At 36.0% G+C, this 19,041-nt stretch overlaps 4 protein-coding genes across 6 annotated transcripts; 3 read left to right on the top strand and 1 right to left on the bottom strand.

Moving 5' to 3' along the window:
- LOC104746153 (aldose 1-epimerase) lies at positions 64-2,043 on the bottom strand. Its single transcript, XM_010467565.2, has 5 exons — positions 1,781-2,043; positions 1,621-1,670; positions 1,184-1,310; positions 989-1,096; positions 64-905 (listed from the first exon to the last, which is right to left on the bottom strand). The coding sequence occupies exons 1-5, from the start codon at positions 1,896-1,898 to the stop codon at positions 283-285; spliced, it is 1,026 nt and encodes a 341-aa protein (XP_010465867.1). The 5' UTR covers positions 1,899-2,043; the 3' UTR covers positions 64-282.
- Positions 2,854-4,165, top strand: LOC104746154 (uncharacterized protein At3g17950-like). Of its 3 annotated transcripts, none has more exons than XM_010467567.2 (2): positions 2,854-3,177; positions 3,412-4,165. In XM_010467567.2, the coding sequence occupies exon 2, from the start codon at positions 3,453-3,455 to the stop codon at positions 3,966-3,968; it is 516 nt and encodes a 171-aa protein (XP_010465869.1). In that variant the 5' UTR covers positions 2,854-3,177; positions 3,412-3,452; the 3' UTR covers positions 3,969-4,165. The 3 variants fall into 3 exon arrangements, with proteins under 3 accessions (XP_010465869.1, XP_010465868.1, XP_019092657.1); XM_010467566.2 differs by having other exon boundaries at positions 2,865-3,177; positions 3,405-4,140; XM_019237112.1 differs by having other exon boundaries at positions 3,122-3,177; positions 3,431-4,165.
- LOC104746155 (outer envelope protein 64, chloroplastic) lies at positions 8,305-12,449 on the top strand. The gene is made up of 13 exons (XM_010467568.2): positions 8,305-8,587; positions 9,052-9,204; positions 9,336-9,460; positions 9,971-10,096; positions 10,275-10,457; positions 10,542-10,680; positions 10,762-10,930; positions 11,036-11,170; positions 11,332-11,532; positions 11,624-11,751; positions 11,840-11,891; positions 11,999-12,068; positions 12,162-12,449. Exons 1-13 carry the CDS (start codon positions 8,385-8,387, stop codon positions 12,242-12,244), a joined length of 1,767 nt encoding a protein of 588 aa, XP_010465870.1. The 5' UTR covers positions 8,305-8,384; the 3' UTR covers positions 12,245-12,449.
- LOC104746157 (protein C2-DOMAIN ABA-RELATED 4-like) lies at positions 12,543-13,869 on the top strand. The gene is made up of 4 exons (XM_010467569.2): positions 12,543-12,684; positions 12,811-13,054; positions 13,161-13,256; positions 13,356-13,869. Exons 2-4 carry the CDS (start codon positions 12,911-12,913, stop codon positions 13,644-13,646), a joined length of 531 nt encoding a protein of 176 aa, XP_010465871.1. The 5' UTR covers positions 12,543-12,684; positions 12,811-12,910; the 3' UTR covers positions 13,647-13,869.

Raw genomic sequence — 19,041 nt, forward strand, 5'->3', positions numbered from 1 at the left:
AGAAGAGGTGCGTGTCTTTTGCTTATTTTAATTGGACTCTTTTTTTTTGTCCTAGTTCGTGTAAGTAAAAACAATGGGAGATTCATTCACAAATGGACGACCAACTGTTAAGTTATACTCGTGAAAAAAACAAAACAACTTTTATAATGTCGTCAAAAAACCCGGTTCAGTTTGGTTTTTTTTATTGAAAATACCGATTCAATGAACCAATCAACCGGCACTTTATTTCCCCCAACATCAATCATCTATCCCCTAGAAAGCCAACCCTTCTTCACTCAAGGCTCAAGCTGAAAACTCGAACAGCATCGTGTGCTGGTACTTCTCACCAGCTTTAACCACAACAGACGGGAAATTCGACTGGTTAATCGCGTTCGGGAAACCCTGCGTCTCAAGGCACACACCCGCATGTTTCCCGTAAACCGCATTCCCTTTCCCAACAACTCCATTCACATAGTTCCCTGTATAAAACTGCATTCCAGGCACATTGGTCCACAAGTTCAGTACCCTTGAGCTAGCACCATCACTGAGCTTCGCTGCGTGTTTCAGCCCCTCCTTCTCTTCATCAGGACAGTCCAACACGTAGTTATGATCATATCCGATACCAACCTCTCCTATAGACTCGCCTATCCGTTTCTCCTTTGTGAAATCGAAAGGAGTTCCTTTTACTGGCAAGATCTCCCCTGTTGGAACTGTGTATTCGTCAACCGGTGTGATGTGAGACCCCAGAATCTGAATCTTGTGGTCGAGAATGTTTCCTGAGTCGTGACCCGACAAGTTCCAGTATGTATGCTGAGCTAAGCTGATGGGAGTGTCTTTGTTCTCCGCAACAGCCTCCATGTCAAGTCTCATCGTCGTGGCTGAGGTGAGTGTGTATGTAGCCGTGACAGAAACTGCACCGGGGTAACCTGTGTGTAGAGGACGGTATACATTATATAGCTGATCAAATCACATAGATATCATAAAGAAACTAAATGAATATGGTCAGGACCTTCTTCTCCATCAGCACTGTGATATTTGAAAGTGATGAAAGGTTTGTCACCGTCTTTCTTGTGCCCTGCAACTTCCCATATCTTCTTATCGAAACCCTTGTTACCACCTATATAGTTTTAAACCCGATATTAAGTTCATTGAAAGCTATAGAAGCATACAGAGAAGAAGAAAAAGTTGTTATATATGTATATACCGTGGAGACTATTGGGAGGCTTGTTGATGGCCAAAGTGTAGTCGACTCCATTAAGACTAAATTTTCCCTCTTTGATCCGATTTGCCACACGACCAACTATGCACCCAAAGAATGGTGCAAGCCCTTTCTGTTAACACAATCATATCATATATATCAGATTCATAGATTAAAACCCCCACACACAAAAAAAAGTTCATTACTACTGTTACATAATTCATATTATTTTGAATTATCGTCACACGTTATACCACAAGATACGTGACCATATAAATGTCTTAACAGTATGATCCAGACACTACTCATAAGATCTGTTGTTGCTAATAACACTATCTATCTCTTCACTATGAGTTTGAATATTGAGAATCAAACACACCCAAGATCGGTTGAATCTATATGGAGATCAAACAAAATGATTATGTGAATTCGAGATAGATTACCACATACGGATCCACTGAGTCGAATCCGAGAACAACATCAGCTAATTTCCCTTTGAATAAGAAAAAAACAAACACGATAAATCAGAGGATTGAGATTTGGAGGCATAACAGATTGAGATCATGATCAGAGAAAGGAGGAAGAGAAGAGAAGAGAAGGAACCGTTCTTGTCGGGAACAGACAGAGAGGTGATGGTGGCGCCGTAGTTTGAGATCTTGACCTGCATGGTGCCATTGTTGAGCTCGAAGATCTCTGGAGTGTTCTTGCTCTGTTCCGCCATTAGAGGAGGCCTCGAGGGATTAAATAAATTAGGGTTTTAAGATTAGAAGCGAAGTGATCCGATGGACTCAAATGTTTTGATGAGAGAAACACAACAAAGGGGAAGTGATCAGTTTGGTTTTGAGTTTATAAACCAAATCCGTAATCTCGTAACTGATCAGTGTTGACGTCATCCAAAACTATATAGACAAAAAAGTTATCCACCAAAAATCCAAAACTATATAAATAAATAAAAAAGATAGAGTTTTGATATAATTAATTATCAACAATTTTGATAGGAAATTTTTTAATTTTGAATCTTTCACCAAAAATAAATTATTTATTTTAACAACAAAAATTTCTTTTGATTAGTAGTATAATTTACAAACAATTGAGGTGAAGGGTATTTTCTTGTACTTTTACCCAAGTAAAGAGGGTATTTCTCAGCTGAAAGAAAACAAAAACATAAAAATCCAAAAGTTACCCACTTTTTTGGTAAAAGATCCAAAAAGTTATCAACTAAAATCCAAAACTATAGAGAAAAAAAGAAAAACAAAGATAGAATTTTGATATCAACAATTTTACTAAATATATATATATTTTAAATGAAACTTTCTTTTCATTAGCAAGTTATTAAACAAAAGATTGATAAGTGGGGATTATATATTTGTGACGAGAAAAGCAAGGGAAATATACATTTTATCATAAACAGGGTCTTCGCGTGAATTTAGATATTAGCTCAACCTTTTTCAGGTATCCTATGAAAAAAACGATGCAACCTATAAAAAGCTTACTTTGTACTGTAATTTTCTTTTCGCAAATTTCAATATGCTCTCAAGTCTCAACCACCATATGTACCAGCTTTTACCATAAGGTTAACAACAAAAACTGTTCCCATAAAAAGATTCCGATATTCCCCATTACAAGAAACCACTAAATCAAATTTTATTATTCGAAAAAATTTATCAAAAGGCTCAGGCCATCGAAAGAAAAATAGTGTAACAGATGGCAAAGAGGTCTTTAAGCTTGACAAAAGAAGCACAATCATTTCAAAAAGCAAATCAATTGTCACTTTCTTCTTCCTCACCTATATCTATCTATCTATCTATCATCTCCCAACCAAAACCAAAAAACACTTTCCTCTTTCTCTCATTTCGAACTCCCCCAATCCGACGTCGTTTTAAAGTTCAGCGATACACAATCTCCAACCAGCGATTACAGAGGAGATGCAAGATCCACGCAATCATGTCCCATCTTCTCCGACGATATCCTCCGTCTCTTCCTCCGATCTTGATACTGAGGTCAGTTCCTACAATCTTAAAAACTTGTTAAAGATTCCAATTAGTCTACTACTTCCACATATCATAGATTGAGCTTCATTCACCCCATAAAGCTTTATACTTTAAAGTATCAACCTTTTAACTAGAAGACTAGTTTATAGTTCCAAAGGTTGAGTTTTTAGAACTGCCCAGATGATGAAGTCTTGATTTTGGTTTTTGCTTTTTTAATTGGTGATGTGAGGATTTAGTCTACAGGATCCTTCTTCCATGACAGAAGCATCACACTTGGGACGCTTATGGGGTTTAGTTTCACTGCAACCATGCCGATGCCATTCAGAGCTTCTTCTCACCGCCACGTGTCACCTTCCGTAGCAATCTCACGAGCTTCCAGCTCCAATGCAAGACGCCTCCACCAGAGGAAGCGTCCTCCTTCATCGAATTCCGCTGAGCCTGAGCGTCATCGCCGCCGTAAATGGTGGCGTTTTTGCCGAGACGACGATGACGACGCCGGTATGATCCAACGTGGTACCGGAGATTCGAAGCGGTCGTCGCTCGGAGAGTATCTAGAGGTGGAACGGAGGTTTGGAGATGAAGCCGTTTATAACGCAGCGGAGGCGGCGGAGCTAGAGGGTGCGGTGGCGCGGTACCAAGATCAGCAGCCGGTTATGGGAGAGCGGGCATTGTTCGCCGACGGGAGGGTGCTTCCTCCGGCTTCAGCTGAGATGGTTACTGGAGAAGGTACGCCTGTGGCAACGGCGCTTTGTAGATTTCCGGTATCTTTAACCGGTATATGCAGCGGTGGCGGAGGATAATACACGGCGGCGTTATGCGTGTCTTTGTTTTGATTTTTTTGGTTGTATTTAGAATTTTGAATGTTTGTAATTCAGTTTTTAGAATCGGAATCATGGTTTTGTAGAAATATGGGATGTAATATAATGTAGTCAAGAGTAATTATTTGGGAAGTAATGATTGATTAAGGAGAAATGAAGTAAGAAAAAAGTATTGAGCTGATGGCACATGCAAAGGTTTTTGTGTAAAATTGAGGTTGTAGAACCATTTAGAGATGATGATGGCAGTGGCAAATATTTCTCAAACTTTCATATTTAATACGAGGGTAGTATCTCTCATATGAGTTTCCAAACTACAAAAGTTGATTGAGTCTTCGAAATAAGCTATGGGAAGGTTTTGCTTGAGACAATAGGAGACGATCTTATAACTCACAATTTGAAAGAGCACCTCTTAAGTTATGTTTCGTCATTTTTTTAGTGTAGCATATGATTGTTACGTTGAGTATTTTCATCATAGAAATCGTTGCTTTTTGAAGTCAAGTATTATTTTGAAGATGTCTAGTCCTATAATGTTTCATGAATTTTGGTATAAGGAAGCTGATGACATGTTGTATGGCCCTCGTGTTGGGGATATATGATGAATAATGTCGATGTGATTTTTGCCTATGTAAATTGTGGGGTGAGAGCTCTTTCATTTGTCTCGCGGCTGACCCATCAATGAATTTGAGGGAATGTTCAAAGTTTTTGTTGTATTTAGAATTTCCAATATTTGTAATTCAGTTTCTAGAATCGGAATCATGGTTTTGTAGAAATATGGGATGTAATTGTCGTCAAGAGTAATTATTTGGGGAATAATGAACGATTAAGGAGAAATGAAGGCTTATTAGATGGCTCATGGCATTAGTAAGAAAAAAGCATTGAGCGCTGATGGCACATGCAAAGCTTTTTGTGTAAAATTGAGGTTGTAGAGATTATGGCAAAAAGCTTTGCATGTAAAATTAAGTTCTCTAAAAATCTTAACTTTCATATTTACTACAAGGGATTATCTCTCATATGAGTAATCAAACTACAAAAGATGACTGAGCCTTCCAAATAAGCTATATATGGGAAAGTTTTGTTTGAGACGATCTTTTTATATATCTCGCAGTTTGAAAAGATCATCTCCAACCCATTTAAGATTAATCATTAAACATGAATTTTGTATCAAACCAAAAGTCAAGAAACAACAAGAATATCTTAATGTTAACATGAAAATTTGGAAGCATACTAAAACAATGTCCTTTTTCATAGCATCAAAATCACAATGCACATTTTCAGAACAACTACAGACGCATTTTCATATTTGCATTCAATTTTATTAAGATCCTAACTATAGATTTATGCACAAAATTCATATCTATTGCCAAATTTTTTTATGCATGTAAAGTTGTGGTTCATGTTTGAAAAAATACACTATAGTGCAACACAAAAGAACAAAGTCATAATAATCTAACTTGGTTAGTAATATAATTTAACTTGGATTAATCACAAGGCTATGACAATTGATTAGAATTTTATATGCTCAATCAAGGTGAAAATGCATAGGCCAAACAAGATGAAAGGTCATGAATTCATTGGAAAATTATCCAAACAACATCCAAATAAACAAATAACATCCAAATCAAAATAGTTTATCATTCACATGTAGATTTATTGTAGGATTGAATTATCACCTTCTCTGCAAATTAATTTATGATTTTGGATAGACAGTGTGCTAATGTTGTTTCCTGATATGTCAACTGGTCGCGAACCACCCATCGTCGTAAAACCCAGTTTAGACCGTCGCCTTCTTTGTCTCCCCAGTCGAGGTCGATAACGTTTGCTTGATTATTTTATTAGTATAGATTGTGTGGAAAAGTATTATCGTACCAAAGAAGAGATCCATAATTTAATGTATTTTTTTATTTTTAAAATTATGATACAATAATAGTTTGAGAATATTACTTGCATTCTTTATGTGAAATACTTAAAAATAGTATTGTGTTGTATTAATTTGGTAGAGATTGGTGAGATAATAATATTTTACAGTTAATATAGAATATTCAAAAGATTTATTCCAGATTTGTTTTTATTCTCCTATCATCTTTGTTTGAATTTAGTTTTTATTTGTTGTGAATCATCATATAATACCTAAAATTAATAAAAGTGTATATTTTCTGTATATAATATTATTTGAATATTTTTAAACGGACATATATTACTCTATTAATATAAAAAAGTGTGTGTTTAACATACATATATAGTAAATTTACCATATATTTATAAGTTTAAAAATATGAATTTTTAAAAATATTAAGAATTTTAAATAACACAGACGAGTTATATTGCATGAAGAGTTATACATATATATATATATATATATATATATATGACGAGACAATTTTGAATCAATAATAATAAAAATATATCATTAGTCTGATAATTCAATACATGTTAAATTTTTATTTAAATATTTTTAACAACACCAATGTATGTCAAACTTAATTAAGATTGTGTTAAACAAATATAGTTCCAGGGTATATCGCGAGTTTAATTCGGATTTTTAGTAGAACTGTTTAATTTAGGCGTATATAGTAAATTTTAAACTTTGAAGAAGTTTAAAATATTCTAATTGATATATCTTAACTTAATAAAAAATTTAAAATTATGAATATATAAACATATTAAATTTTTAAAACAATACAAACATGTTATATTGCAGGACGAGTTATATTATATGACAGTATTGAATTGATAATACTAAAAAAATAAGGGGCATTCTCAAAAATGCCCCTTTTTCCATATCTCTTTTTAAAAATACCCCCTTCATGTTGACCATTTTTAAAACTACCCCTCTTTAAATATAAAATTGACCAAATTACCCTTTTTGAGTGACAGCAAGAATGTACAGTCATCAAAATCGAAAATATTTTTCCGCCAAAAAAATTTCCCGCCAAAATTTTTTTTCCCGCCAAAATCGAAAATTTTTCCCGCCAAAAGAAAAAATTTCCCGCCAAAAATATTGAAATTTATACCTTTTAAAAACCTTGTAAATGCTTTTAAAAAACTTTTAAAAGCGTTTACAAGGTTTTTAAAAGGTTTTTAAACACATTGTAAACGCTTTTAAAAACCTTGTAAATGCTTTTAAAAAGCTTGTAAATGCTTTAAAAGGTTTTTAAACACCTTGTAAACGCTTTTAAAAACTTTTTAAAAGCATTTAAAAGGTGTTTAAAAACCTTTTAAAAATTTTATAAAAACTTTTACAAGGTTTTTAAAAACATTGTAAAAGGGTTTAGAAGGTGTTTAAAAACCTTTTAAAAATCCTTTTAAAAACCATTTGAAAACCTTTTAAAAACCTTTTAAAAACCTTTTAAAACCTTTTAAAAACCTTTTAAAAATCTTGTAAAAGCGTTTACAAGTTGTTTAAAAAACCTTTTAAAACTCTTTAAAAAATCTTGTAAAAGCCTTTACAAGGTGTTTATAAGGCTTTTATAAGGTAGAAACCTTATAAAACCTTGTAATTTTTTTTTGGCGGGAAAAATTTTGGCGGAAAAATTTTTTTTTTCGAAATTTTTTATCAAAAGTTTTTTGACAAAATAATTTTTGGCGGGAAAACTTTTTTGGAAAATTTTTGGCAGGAAAATATGTCAGAAATTTTTTGGCAGGAAAATTTTGTTTTTCTTTTTATTGAATAAAATAATTTTCATCTAAAGGTAAAATGGTCATTAAAAATTAAAAGAGAGCATAAATAAAAATGGCCAGAAAAAAGGGTATTTTTGAAAAGGGGTATATCAAAAGGAGCATTTTTAATAAATTCTCAAAAAATAAAATATTATTAATATGATACTTCAATATGAGTTAAATCCTATTATTTTCGTATGGTATATTGGTTATCGTTTTTGGTGTGTTTGATACATAAATAAAATATATATTGACTGCAAAATTTTGAAATGACAAAATATTTTTGAATTTTGGGAATTTAAATGATGGAATAGCTAAAAAAAATTGATGTGCACAAGACAAAAAAAACTAAAGAATTGAAAGAAAAACAAATCATAGTTTAGTATAATTAGGGGGCGAAATCTTATAATTTGAAGTTGGAACACATCATCTATAACTATTTTTCACTTGATCAGAGCTTTTATTTTGATATGCTTAACTTTTTAAAAAACTTTGAGTGAAATTATAGGAAAAATGTTTGGTATGTTATATTATATGTTTGTCTATTATATTTTATTATTGAATTAATCATTATAAAACGACGTCAAATAAAAACCATGGTAGTAAAAAAAAAAAAGAGAATAAACCTCAAGCAACGCAACGCACACAAAACAAAAACTCTTTTTTATTCACATTTTAGGGTCTCTTTCTCTCTTATCTTAAAAGCAGCAGCAGAAGCAGTGAGCACAAGAAACGTCATCGATGGCGTCTCAGGCTGCGAATCTATGGGTTCTTCTTGGTTTAGGACTCGCTGGGATTCTTATGATTTCCAAGAAGCTCAAGAAGACTGTCCGTGAAGATTTCGGCGCCTTTCTCGATAAACTCTTGCTTCTCCCTCCTCCTCCACCTCCTCCTCCCAAAGCTCCTCATCCTCTCACCGGCCTCACTTTCGCCGTTTCCGACTTGTGAGTCTCTCCTTTGTTTCCCCCTTTCTTCTCTCCGGCCCTGCTCTCCATATATATATTTTTGAATTGGGGATTTTAGATTGACAAGTTTCGGTTAGGGTAGTCAAAATTTTTGTTTGACAAATATTGGAATCTGCGTTGACTCCGTTCTTACTCTTCTCCGGCGCATTATAATTCTGTTCTTGAGCTTTAGAGAGTATATGGCTGATTGATTTTGAGCAACTTTTGCTTGTTGGTAGACTTTACTGTTGGATCTTTGGAGATTGTGTTTGTATGTTTTAAGGTTCTATCACCCTAGTTTTGGATGAGAATCATGTTTAGTCTAGTCTACTTAAAACAGTCTTGAGTAGGACTTATTTATCTACTATATGTGTATAATTTCATACTCTTCTATGAACTTTTGACATTTTTGTTGTTAAAAGCGGGAAATTTCACTCTTTCTCTCCTTTTCATTTGTTTTCCAGATTCGATATTTCAGGCTACGTGACTGGCTTCGGTCATCCAGACTGGGTTAGGACGCATGAAGCTGCTTCTTCAACTTGTCCTGTGGTTTCAACTCTCGTTGAAGGTGGAGCCACCTGTGTTGGTAAAACTGTAGTTGATGAACTTGCGTTTAGGTTTGTCTCTGTTTCGATCACATATGTTTTGGTTAATGCCCTGTCGTTTGTGATTCCAGTGTTGAGATTTCTGTTTTATCAGGGTTCAAGTATTTTGACTCCTTTGTATTGCGGTTTTTTGTTTTCTTCAGTATCAGTGGAGAAAACAAGCATTACGATTCACCTACAAATCCTGCAGCTCCTTCTCGTGTTCCTGGTGGCGCTTGCAGTGGCGCTGCTGTTGCTGTAGCTACTAAAGCTGTGGATTTTGCGTTAGGTGAGAGTTCATTAGATACTTTTTTCCTTGTCAGGAAAATTTGGTATGATATAACTAGTTCATTTAGTAACAAAACATTGCCAATTACTTTCAAAACATGGTTGATGGTGGTTATCTTCCTTAGGAAAATTCTGAAACTACTCTTAACATGTTTGGTATTTAGATTACATTTTTTCATCTAAACCGCCACCATATTGCAGTTTCAAGCATGATGTCGATGTAAGGTCACTTTTGCATGCATACTGCTGTCATCATAAACGTGATAGTACCGAAGCCTTTGTTGGGGGTGTAAGAATCACTGAACCAAAACATGCTCTCCTGTAAACTTCGAGTTACAGTAGAGTAAATCCCTAAAGAGAGAATGACACCCCTACTTTTCTGTCTAGGGCTATCTAAGAGCTCGTGAACTTATTTGGCCTCTTATATAATTCTCTGAAATCTTAATCGTTTAATGGTTGGTTCTGGTTTAATTACTTAAGAATATAGTTTTGATTACTTGTACCATTGCAGGCATCGACACAGCTGGCGGGGTAAGAGTGCCTGCAGGATACTGTGGCGTTCTTGGATTCAAATCTTCTCATGGGGCTATTTCAAATACAGGAATCATACCAGTATCTTCAAGTCTTGACTCTGTTGGTATGGATATATAAATCTTTGAATAATACCTTTTGTGGTGGAATGATTTGGATCTTATATAGGCTAGGTTTTGATTGCTATATACTCATAACGCAAGATGGCTTCGTTCATATGACTATTTTATACTTTGCATTATATGAGCATTATGTCGATTCTTATCAATAGATATTGGCTTCAGGATGGTTTGCCCGCGATCCAATCACCCTACATCGTGTTGGCCATGTACTCTTGCAACTTCCATTTGCCACACAACGGAATCCAAGGCAAATCATACTAGCCGATGACTGTTTTCAGCTGTTAAAGATCCCCGTGGACCGGATTACCCAGGTGGTGATCAAATCAGCTGAAAAGCTTTTTGGAAGTATGTCCTTTGCTCTTCCTGATGATACCCCGTCTCTGTTGCATATTCCGATTATAACAGCATTATCCTTTGTTTCATATTTAGGACAATTGCTGAAGCATCAGAACTTCGAGAACTATATTGAAACTAAAGTTCCTAGCTTGAAAGAGTTTGCTAGGACAAAAGCCGTTGATAAGGTCCCAACATCAAGACTACTAGCGAATGTGATGCAGCTTCTTCAAAGGTTTGCCGATTGTTTATTCACCAACAGAGGATGAGTGAATCTTGATTTTGAACTCTAAAACAATCTTGGCATGTATTGTAGGCACGAGTTTCTTCAAAATCATGGGGATTGGATCAACACAGTGAAGCCAGCTATTGATCCTGTGATTTCGTCCCAAATTTGTGAGAACCCAGAACTAACCAGTGAAGAAATTGAGAACTTGAATGCAATCAGAAACGAGATTCGAGTGGCTATTGGTTCACTTCTCAAGGTATTCCTGCTCTTCCATTTGATGTCCACAACTTGAGCCAATTAGTTTATATGTGTGTTTACTGATCTCTCTTTTGTTCCCCACACTGTAACATTATGCGTCAAGGATGATGGCATTCTGGTTGTTCCAACAATGCCATCTGTTCCTCCAAAACTTGGTAGCAAAGAGATAACCTCTGAAGACTATCAAAATCGAGCTTCAAGTCTGCTTAGCATTGCTAGCATATCAGGATGTTGTCAGGTTAAACCTCTCTCTTTCTCTCTTACCTGCCATGGTAGTAAAAATGATGTCAGTATGACCTCTGTGCCCTCACACATATCAAAAGCACCCACTGACCTGTCAGCATTAGCAAACCCAGTCCACAGTGTATGTGTCTTACAATTTATCATGCTGATATTCAGGTGACTCTGCCGCTCGGACATCATGAAAAGTGCCCTGTTTCAGTTTCTTTCATAGCAAGACACGGTGGTGACCGCTTTTTACTAGATACGGTGCGGACAATGTATGCATCTTTGCAAGAGTACTCGAGCATTGTTGCTGATCCCAAATCTTCTAAAAAGACTATCAGGCAAGAAGAGTTAGCCGAGATTGCTAAAGAGAAGGTCAATTAATTTCCATTGCAGGTCTCATTTTCTCAATAATCTTATCCTCCTTAATCTAATCTGTTCTGTGTCCCGTGATAATGTAAACCAGGGTAACCAAGCATTCAAAGAGAAACAATGGCAAAAAGCTATTGGTCTATACTCGGAAGCTATAAAGCTAAGTGACAAGACTGCTACCTATTATGGTAACAGAGCTGCTGCATATCTTGAAGTTGGAGGGTAAATGTTTTTCAGATCCTTAAAAACCTTTTTTAGTGAGCTATCTTTCCATATGACGAGATTGCCTTGACAAATCATTTACATACAGCTTTCTTCAAGCCGAAGAAGACTGTACCAAAGCAATCACCCTCGACAAGAAGGTAACTTCCTTTAAACACACAGAAGCAGGTTTCTCTTGTAATATAACACTCTTTTGGTTTGTAAGAACACTCTAACACAAAGATGGGTTTTTGGATTTTTCTTTCAGAACGTCAAAGCCTATTTACGAAGAGGAACCGCAAGAGAAATGTTAAGCGATTACAAGGGAGCCATAGAAGGTAACAGAGTCAAATTGGCTTTAGCCTAGTAGAATTTGGCAAAATAGCACTCAAAAGATTTATCTTTTTGTCTGTTTTCTTTAAAAACTGCAGATTTCAGATACGCACTTGTGCTGGAACCAAACAACAAACGAGCGGCTCTATCAGCAGAGAGACTGAGAAAAGTATTCCCGTGAGATAGCTTCTTTTGTCCGTGGCTCACCGATTATTGAGAAAAGAAAACGGTTGCTCCTTAGAATTTCTCCCAAGAGTATAGGCCAATTTTGTTACGCTTCTCTTTTGCGCCTGATATTATTTAGGCATTCTTATCTAGTAGATACCTTTTGCAAGTACCTTTTGCAAGTCTTCGCCGGAAATGGAAATTATATTTTCTATACTGTTTATTTTAACGTTCTCCAAAATTGGGTATCAAAAAATTAGTGTTAATCCTAAACACTAGATACCGGAATTCCCGGTCGACTTCTAGTCAACCTCAAATAAGCTCCTCTTTATCAATTCCTTTTCTCGTACGTTATCTTTAGCAAAGAGACTTGCCCTAATCTTTAGCGATGAAAATTTAAACGAAACAAAACTCGACGAAGAAACTGAAGAGACACATTTGAATCATCATTCACGGGTGAGTTGATTTGTTTAGTTTTAATACATAAAGTTTCAGACAGATTTTGAAAACCCTTTATCTCGTTTGTGCTTTTTCCCTGAGAACTAAACTAAAGTCTAAATGTATGTGTCGTTTGCCTATTAGGTTGTTGCAGCGTTAAATAAAAAAAATATTAAGAAAAAAAAAACAGATCGTTTGAAAAGTGAGAAAGAAAGAAGATCATCGGGAGAAATAGTAAAAGGAAATGACAATGGCGTGTCCGAGGAGAAGCTCACTAATGGACGATCTCTTGGGACTTCTTAGAATCCGCATCAAACGTGGCGTCAACCTAGCTGTCCGTGATATCAGCAGCAGCGATCCTTATGTCGTCGTCAAAATGGGCAAACAGGTTAATCCAATCATCAATATTACAACTTCTCAATATATTGTAACCAAGCTCACATTCATACATCGAAAACATTCTTAAACTTTCTAACTTTTTTGTTGTTTTGCAGAAAGTAAAGACTCGTGTTATCAACAAAGATGTAAATCCAGAATGGAATGAAGATCTGACTCTCTCCGTTACAGACTCCAATCTTAACGTCCTCTTGGTATTTCTTACGTACATTCTAAACCATACATTAGTTTTTTTTAACGTATGATGTTTGTTTTATATTGATAAAAACTAGTATACAATATGTTATATGTAGACGGTGTACGATCACGACATGTTTAGCAAAGACGACAAGATGGGTGATGCTGAGTTCGAGATAAAGCCGTATATTCAGGCTTTGAGGATGCAACTCGATGGACTTCCTAGTGGAACCATTGTTACCACGGTTCAGCCCAGTCGTCACAACTGTCTAGCTGAGCAGTCTCAAGTCACTTGGGTTGACGGTAAGCTCGTCCAAGATCTCGTTCTCAGATTGCGACACGTGGAATGCGGAGAGGTCGAGGCTCAGCTTCAGTGGATTGACCTCCCTGGCTCCAAGGGTCTATGAGTCGTTTTTTTACCGCTATGTTGAGGTTTTTTATTAAAACCACAAAATCAAAACAAGAACATAATTAAAGTGGGGGTGAAATAAGTAATTGGATCTTAAAGGATAGAGAATTAGAAACGCGTATTAATCCATGAGGATATAAGGATTAAGAACGTTGAGGGGAAAGTATTATTCCCAAATGGTGACCGAGTCCAAGTCGAGTCGTGGTTGTGTGGATGTATATTTCGGGTTAGCAATGCCTTAAGGCTTTAATTAACATGCATATATATATATATATATATATAATATCTTATATATCCATTTGTTTATTGTTCCATAAAGTTGTGAAAGGTTGATTGTTTTAACACACAACTCATGTAGTGTTTTCGTTTTCAACAAAACACAACTCATCATGTAGTCATGTAGTCATGTAGTGTTTTCGTATTCATAAAACACAACTCATGTAGTGTTTATAGATAAAAATTTAAAAACAAACGTGATCAAAAGGTTTTGAAAAAGTCAAAGTTAAACGGTAATCGTCTCATTACACACCCCTTGTATGTAGGGTAAATTTGTGAGGAAATCATGTTATATACTAAATGCAATGATATGTTACGGAATATGGATTAACAAATTATACTCAATATTAGATCGTTACAAAAAACACATACATATCGCATCGATACGTATATATCTATTTTGTCAAACGATTATTTTTTGTATTAATAGTAAATCGAAAGTTCGAAACAACTAAATTTGACCCAAACTCAATCATGAATGATCCTGTATTAAAAGAGGTTTAAGTGTACGTTACTGAGACACAAGCTTAGGTAATTTTGGTACACGGCTAATTATTAACCATAACTATTAAGTCTATAAAGAAAGAAAGAAAAATTAAAAAAAGGAAAAGAATCCAAAAATGAAAAGGGAAAGGGTAGGTGAAGAGAATCCAGATGTAGACGAATGAGTGATGCACAATGGCGCTTTACGGCGACAAAACACGTGAGCTATAGCTGTCCTTTACTACGACGTGTCACTGTAATGAGTGATCTAACCAACAACAAATTGTCAAGACCGTGACAAGAGTGAGTGTGAGCTAGTAGTATATGATATTTTCAAAGATTCGATTGTATAGTATACTAAAATGATAAGTATAATAAATGTATTTAAGTAGTTTGATAGATCCCAAGGGACCCCAAAAATCTCGGTTCCCAATGAACGATCTAGAGATTCCCTTCCACCAACTCCCCAAAAATTACTCAACCTATTGTATTTTGAAGTGTATGAAAACTATATAGTCAAACAAATATTAACCACAACTAGCTCTGAGACCTATTATCCGGGATCCGGTCTCCGATCCGGGATCCGCCCATATCTGTTCCGGAAAATCGGATATCCGGTACAGGCGGATCCGGATTGGGATAGTTGATTTACAAATCCGGACTGATCCGGAGTCGGAGCCGGATAGTGATAATAACTAGAACCGGATATCCGGATATCCGGGTATATATATATTATACATATTTTAATTGGGCTTTGTTTGTTTTAATTGGATATATTTTAATTAGGCAAACATATTTTAAAGTCCAGCAATTTATTAGAGCCCATAAACCCAACAATTTTCACTTCATCGTGAATGGCAAAGAAACACAATTATCCCGACATTGTTATTAGGTTATGCCGCTTTCTCAAAGAAGAAAAACAAGGTCCGCCATTGTTATTGTCTGGTTGCTTGTGGTTGCGATTGTGAGAAAGAGAATAGAGAGGGATCGAAACTCAAGGCTTGATTCTTCTACTACACATCTAGGCCTGGGCAAATAAACCGAACCCGAGGAACCGACCCGACCCTGACCTGCAAAAACCCGACCCGACCCCGACCCGCTTCTGTATAAATAACCACTCGGTTTTTGTTTCCAAATACCCACGGGTATCGGGTATTACCCGAACCGAACTCGAGGAACCGACGATATCTGTTTGAACCCGAGAACACATTTATTCATACATGATATCACATATATTGCCATATTTCCGTTTGCCTTAATCTCCTCTCCTTGAATCCTTGTGAATCTTCTTTACTTTGCATAAACATGTCGAAGTTGCCAATTTTTGTCCGATTTCAAGAATCTTTGGCTTTTATAAACCAAAACTCTCAAATTGGATCTCCAAAACCTAATTCCGCTGTTAGTCTTATCTTTGGGTTCTCCGTTCATAGCAGCTAGACATGTTTTTGCGAGACATGTTTTTCTTTGTTGGGATGTTTAAGTTTCGTTTGCTTTGTTGGGATGTTTAAGATTTTAAGACATGCTTTTCTTTGTTGGGATGCTTATTTTGCGAGACATGGTATGTGTTTGAATTGTTTTGCGAGACATAATATGCTCAGTTTCATTTGTTTAAGATTTCATGTTATGCAGTTTCATTTGTTTTTCGAGTTATTCGGGTTTTTTGGGTACATTTCAGGTTTTGTGGGTACTTTGGATATGTTTGAGTAGGTACTATCCATAACCGAATATATTTTGGATACATTACAGGTTTTTTAAAGTCATTATCCAAATAACCCGAACCCGAGAGGAACCGAACCTGACCCTGACCCGAAATTATATGAACACCTGCTCGGATCCTATATTCGTAAACCCGAAAAACCTGAACCCGAATTACCCGAACCTGACCCCGATCCGAACACCCAAATGCCCAGGCCTATACACATCCTTCTTTGGAGCTTCTTTGAAAGGTAAACAAACTCTCACACCATTCAAATCAAGTATCTTCCTGAATAGTAATGAATGTGTAATATGATTTTTTTTTTGTTGTGCTTGACCTTGTTAAACTGAATGTGTGTTATGTTTTGGTGGTGCTAAGATATAGAATATAAGTAACTCTTGATTTGTCTTCGATTTGGGAGAGAATTGTTGTGTGATTGATTATATTGAACTTCATTTCACTCTTTAGTTGCGTTTCACCTGAAGTATATATTAAATAAGGTTTTATTTTTCTATATAGATGGAAGCAGAAACTACAAAATCTACAGCCAGTTGTGGCAATGCTGATGAGAGTGCTGAACCTGAGATGCATGAGAACACTCAAGATACAAATTTTTCTGCAGCTTCTGGGTCTGACGTATCAAAGAAAAAGTCGATAGTTTGGTTGCATTTTGTGGAGTCTGAAGTTCCTGGTAAGGCTAAGTGTATGCATTGTTCTGGATTGATCAGTTGTAGAACTAAAGATGGTGTCACAACTAGTGCAATGGGAGGTCACTTAAGAACTTGCAAAATGATACCTCGGGAAGAAGTTGATGGTGAAAGGGGTGGAAAAATAATGAAACAGTCAACTTTGTTTAATCAGAATCAAGGAGATGGTAGAGCTGGGAGTAAAGTGTCATCTTTGTTAGCATTTAGTCAGTCGGCTAGTCGCAAAGCATTGGTGGAAATGATTATCATGGATGAGTTGCCTTTCCGATTTGTTGAGCATAAGGGATTTATACGGTTCATGCAGATATCTCAACCTCTTTTTGTAATGCCTTGTCGCAAAACTGTGACTAGAGATGCATTGGAGATTTTTGAAGATGAAAGGAGCAAACTTAGAAAGTTTTTTAGGAACTATAAAGGCAGTGTCTCTTTGACTACCGACTGCTGGACATCTATACAGAATATGAGCTACATGTGTCTAACTGCTCACTATATAGATGATGCTTGGAGGCTACACAAGAGAGTCATCAATTTCTGCATTGTTGATAATCATACTGGTGAAACAATAGGTAAAATGATTGAAAAGTGCTTGGTTTTTTGGGGAATTACTAAAGTGTTCACCATTACGGTTGACAATGCAAGTTCTAATGATCTTGCATTAAAGTACTTGAAAAAGAAGTTGACTTCAGGGGAACAACGGTCTTGAATGGAGAATTTCTTCACATGAGATGTGGCGCTCATATTCTGGGGTTAATTGTGAGAGATGGTCTTGTAGAGGTACATGGTGCAATCTTAAGGATCCGAGCAGCTGTTAGGTATGTTAGATCTTCACCTAGTAGGCTGAAAAGGTTTAAAGAATGTTTAGAGCATCAAAAAGTTGAGACAAAGGCTGGTCTTTGCTTAGATGTTGAGACAAAGGATGGTCTTTGCTTAGATGTTGAGACAAAGGCTGGTTTTATTTTTAGATCCTTTGTCTCAACATCTAAGCAAAGAACAGCCTTTGTCTCAACTTTTTGATGCTCTAAACATTCTTTAAACCTTTTCAGCCTACTAGGTGAAGATCTAACATACCTAACAGCTGCTCGGATCCTTAAGATTGCACCATGTACCTCTACAAGACCATCTCTCACAATTAACCCCAGAATATGAGCGCCACATCTCATGTGAAGAAATTCTCCATTCAAGACCGTTGTTCCCCTGAAGTCAACTTCTTTTTCAAGTACTTTAATGCAAGATCATTAGAACTTGCATTGTCAACCGTAATGGTGAACACTTTAGTAATTCCCCAAAAAACCAAGCACTTTTCAATCATTTTACCTATTGTTTCACCAGTATGATTATCAACAATGCAGAAATTGATGACTCTCTTGTGTAGCCTCCAAGCATCATCTATATAGTGAGCAGTTAGACACATGTAGCTCATATTCTGTATAGATGTCCAGCAGTCGGTAGTCAAAGAGACACTGCCTTTATAGTTCCTAAAAAACTTTCTAAGTTTGCTCCTTTCATCTTCAAAAATCTCCAATGCATCTCTAGTCACAGTTTTGCGACAAGGCATTACAAAAAGAGGTTGAGATATCTGCATGAACCGTATAAATCCCTTATGCTCAACAAATCGGAAAGGCAACTCATCCATGATAATCATTTCCACCAATGCTTTGCGACTAGCCGACTGACTAAATGCTAACAAAGATGACACTTTACTCCCAGCTCTACCATCTCCTTGATTCTGATTAAACAAAGTTGACTGTTTCATTATTTTTCCACCCCTTTCACCATTAACTTCTTCCCGAGGTATCATTTTGCAAGTTCTTAAGTGACCTCCCATTGCACTAGTTGTGACACCATCCTTAGTTCTACAACTGATCAATCCAGAACAATGCATACACTTAGCCTTACCAGGAACTTCAGACTCCACAAAATGCAACCAAACTATCGACTTTTTCTTTGATACGTCAGACCCAGAAGCTGCAGAAAAATTTGTATCTTGAGTGTTCTCATGCATCTCAGGTTCAGCACTCTCATCAGCATTGCCACAACTGGCTGTAGATTTTGTAGTTTCTGCTTCCATCTATATAGAAAAATAAAACCTTATTTAATATATACTTCAGGTGAAACGCAACTAAAGAGTGAAATGAAGTTCAATATAATCAATCACACAACAATTCTCTCCCAAATCGAAGACAAATCAAGAGTTACTTATATTCTATATCTTAGCACCACCAAAACATAAC

This window comes from Camelina sativa, chromosome 15 (assembly GCF_000633955.1).
Source record: "Camelina sativa cultivar DH55 chromosome 15, Cs, whole genome shotgun sequence".
Taxonomy (NCBI): domain Eukaryota; kingdom Viridiplantae; phylum Streptophyta; class Magnoliopsida; order Brassicales; family Brassicaceae; genus Camelina; species Camelina sativa.

What these genes read in the sequence shown, in the direction of transcription:
- LOC104746153 (XM_010467565.2), bottom strand. Translation starts at nt 1,898, where the DNA reads ATGGCGGAACAGAGCAAGAACACTCCAGAGATCTTCGAGCTCAACAAT. An exon ending in GTCTGTTCCCGACAAGAACG is followed by an intron (nt 1,671 to 1,780) that starts GTTCCTTCTCTT and finishes TCTTATTCAAAG; the next exon opens with GGAAATTAGCTGATGTTGTT. An exon ending in CAGTGCTGATGGAGAAGAAG is followed by an intron (nt 906 to 988) that starts GTCCTGACCATA and finishes CTCTACACACAG; the next exon opens with GTTACCCCGGTGCAGTTTCT.
- LOC104746154 (XM_010467566.2), top strand. Translation starts at nt 3,103, where the DNA reads ATGCAAGATCCACGCAATCATGTCCCATCTTCTCCGACGATATCCTCC. An exon ending in CCTCCGATCTTGATACTGAG is followed by an intron (nt 3,178 to 3,404) that starts GTCAGTTCCTAC and finishes GTGAGGATTTAG; the next exon opens with TCTACAGGATCCTTCTTCCA.
- LOC104746155 (XM_010467568.2), top strand. Translation starts at nt 8,385, where the DNA reads ATGGCGTCTCAGGCTGCGAATCTATGGGTTCTTCTTGGTTTAGGACTC. An exon ending in GTTGATGAACTTGCGTTTAG is followed by an intron (nt 9,205 to 9,335) that starts GTTTGTCTCTGT and finishes TGTTTTCTTCAG; the next exon opens with TATCAGTGGAGAAAACAAGC. An exon ending in CTATTGGTTCACTTCTCAAG is followed by an intron (nt 10,931 to 11,035) that starts GTATTCCTGCTC and finishes TTATGCGTCAAG; the next exon opens with GATGATGGCATTCTGGTTGT.
- LOC104746157 (XM_010467569.2), top strand. Translation starts at nt 12,911, where the DNA reads ATGACAATGGCGTGTCCGAGGAGAAGCTCACTAATGGACGATCTCTTG. An exon ending in TCGTCAAAATGGGCAAACAG is followed by an intron (nt 13,055 to 13,160) that starts GTTAATCCAATC and finishes GTTGTTTTGCAG; the next exon opens with AAAGTAAAGACTCGTGTTAT. An exon ending in CCAATCTTAACGTCCTCTTG is followed by an intron (nt 13,257 to 13,355) that starts GTATTTCTTACG and finishes TGTTATATGTAG; the next exon opens with ACGGTGTACGATCACGACAT.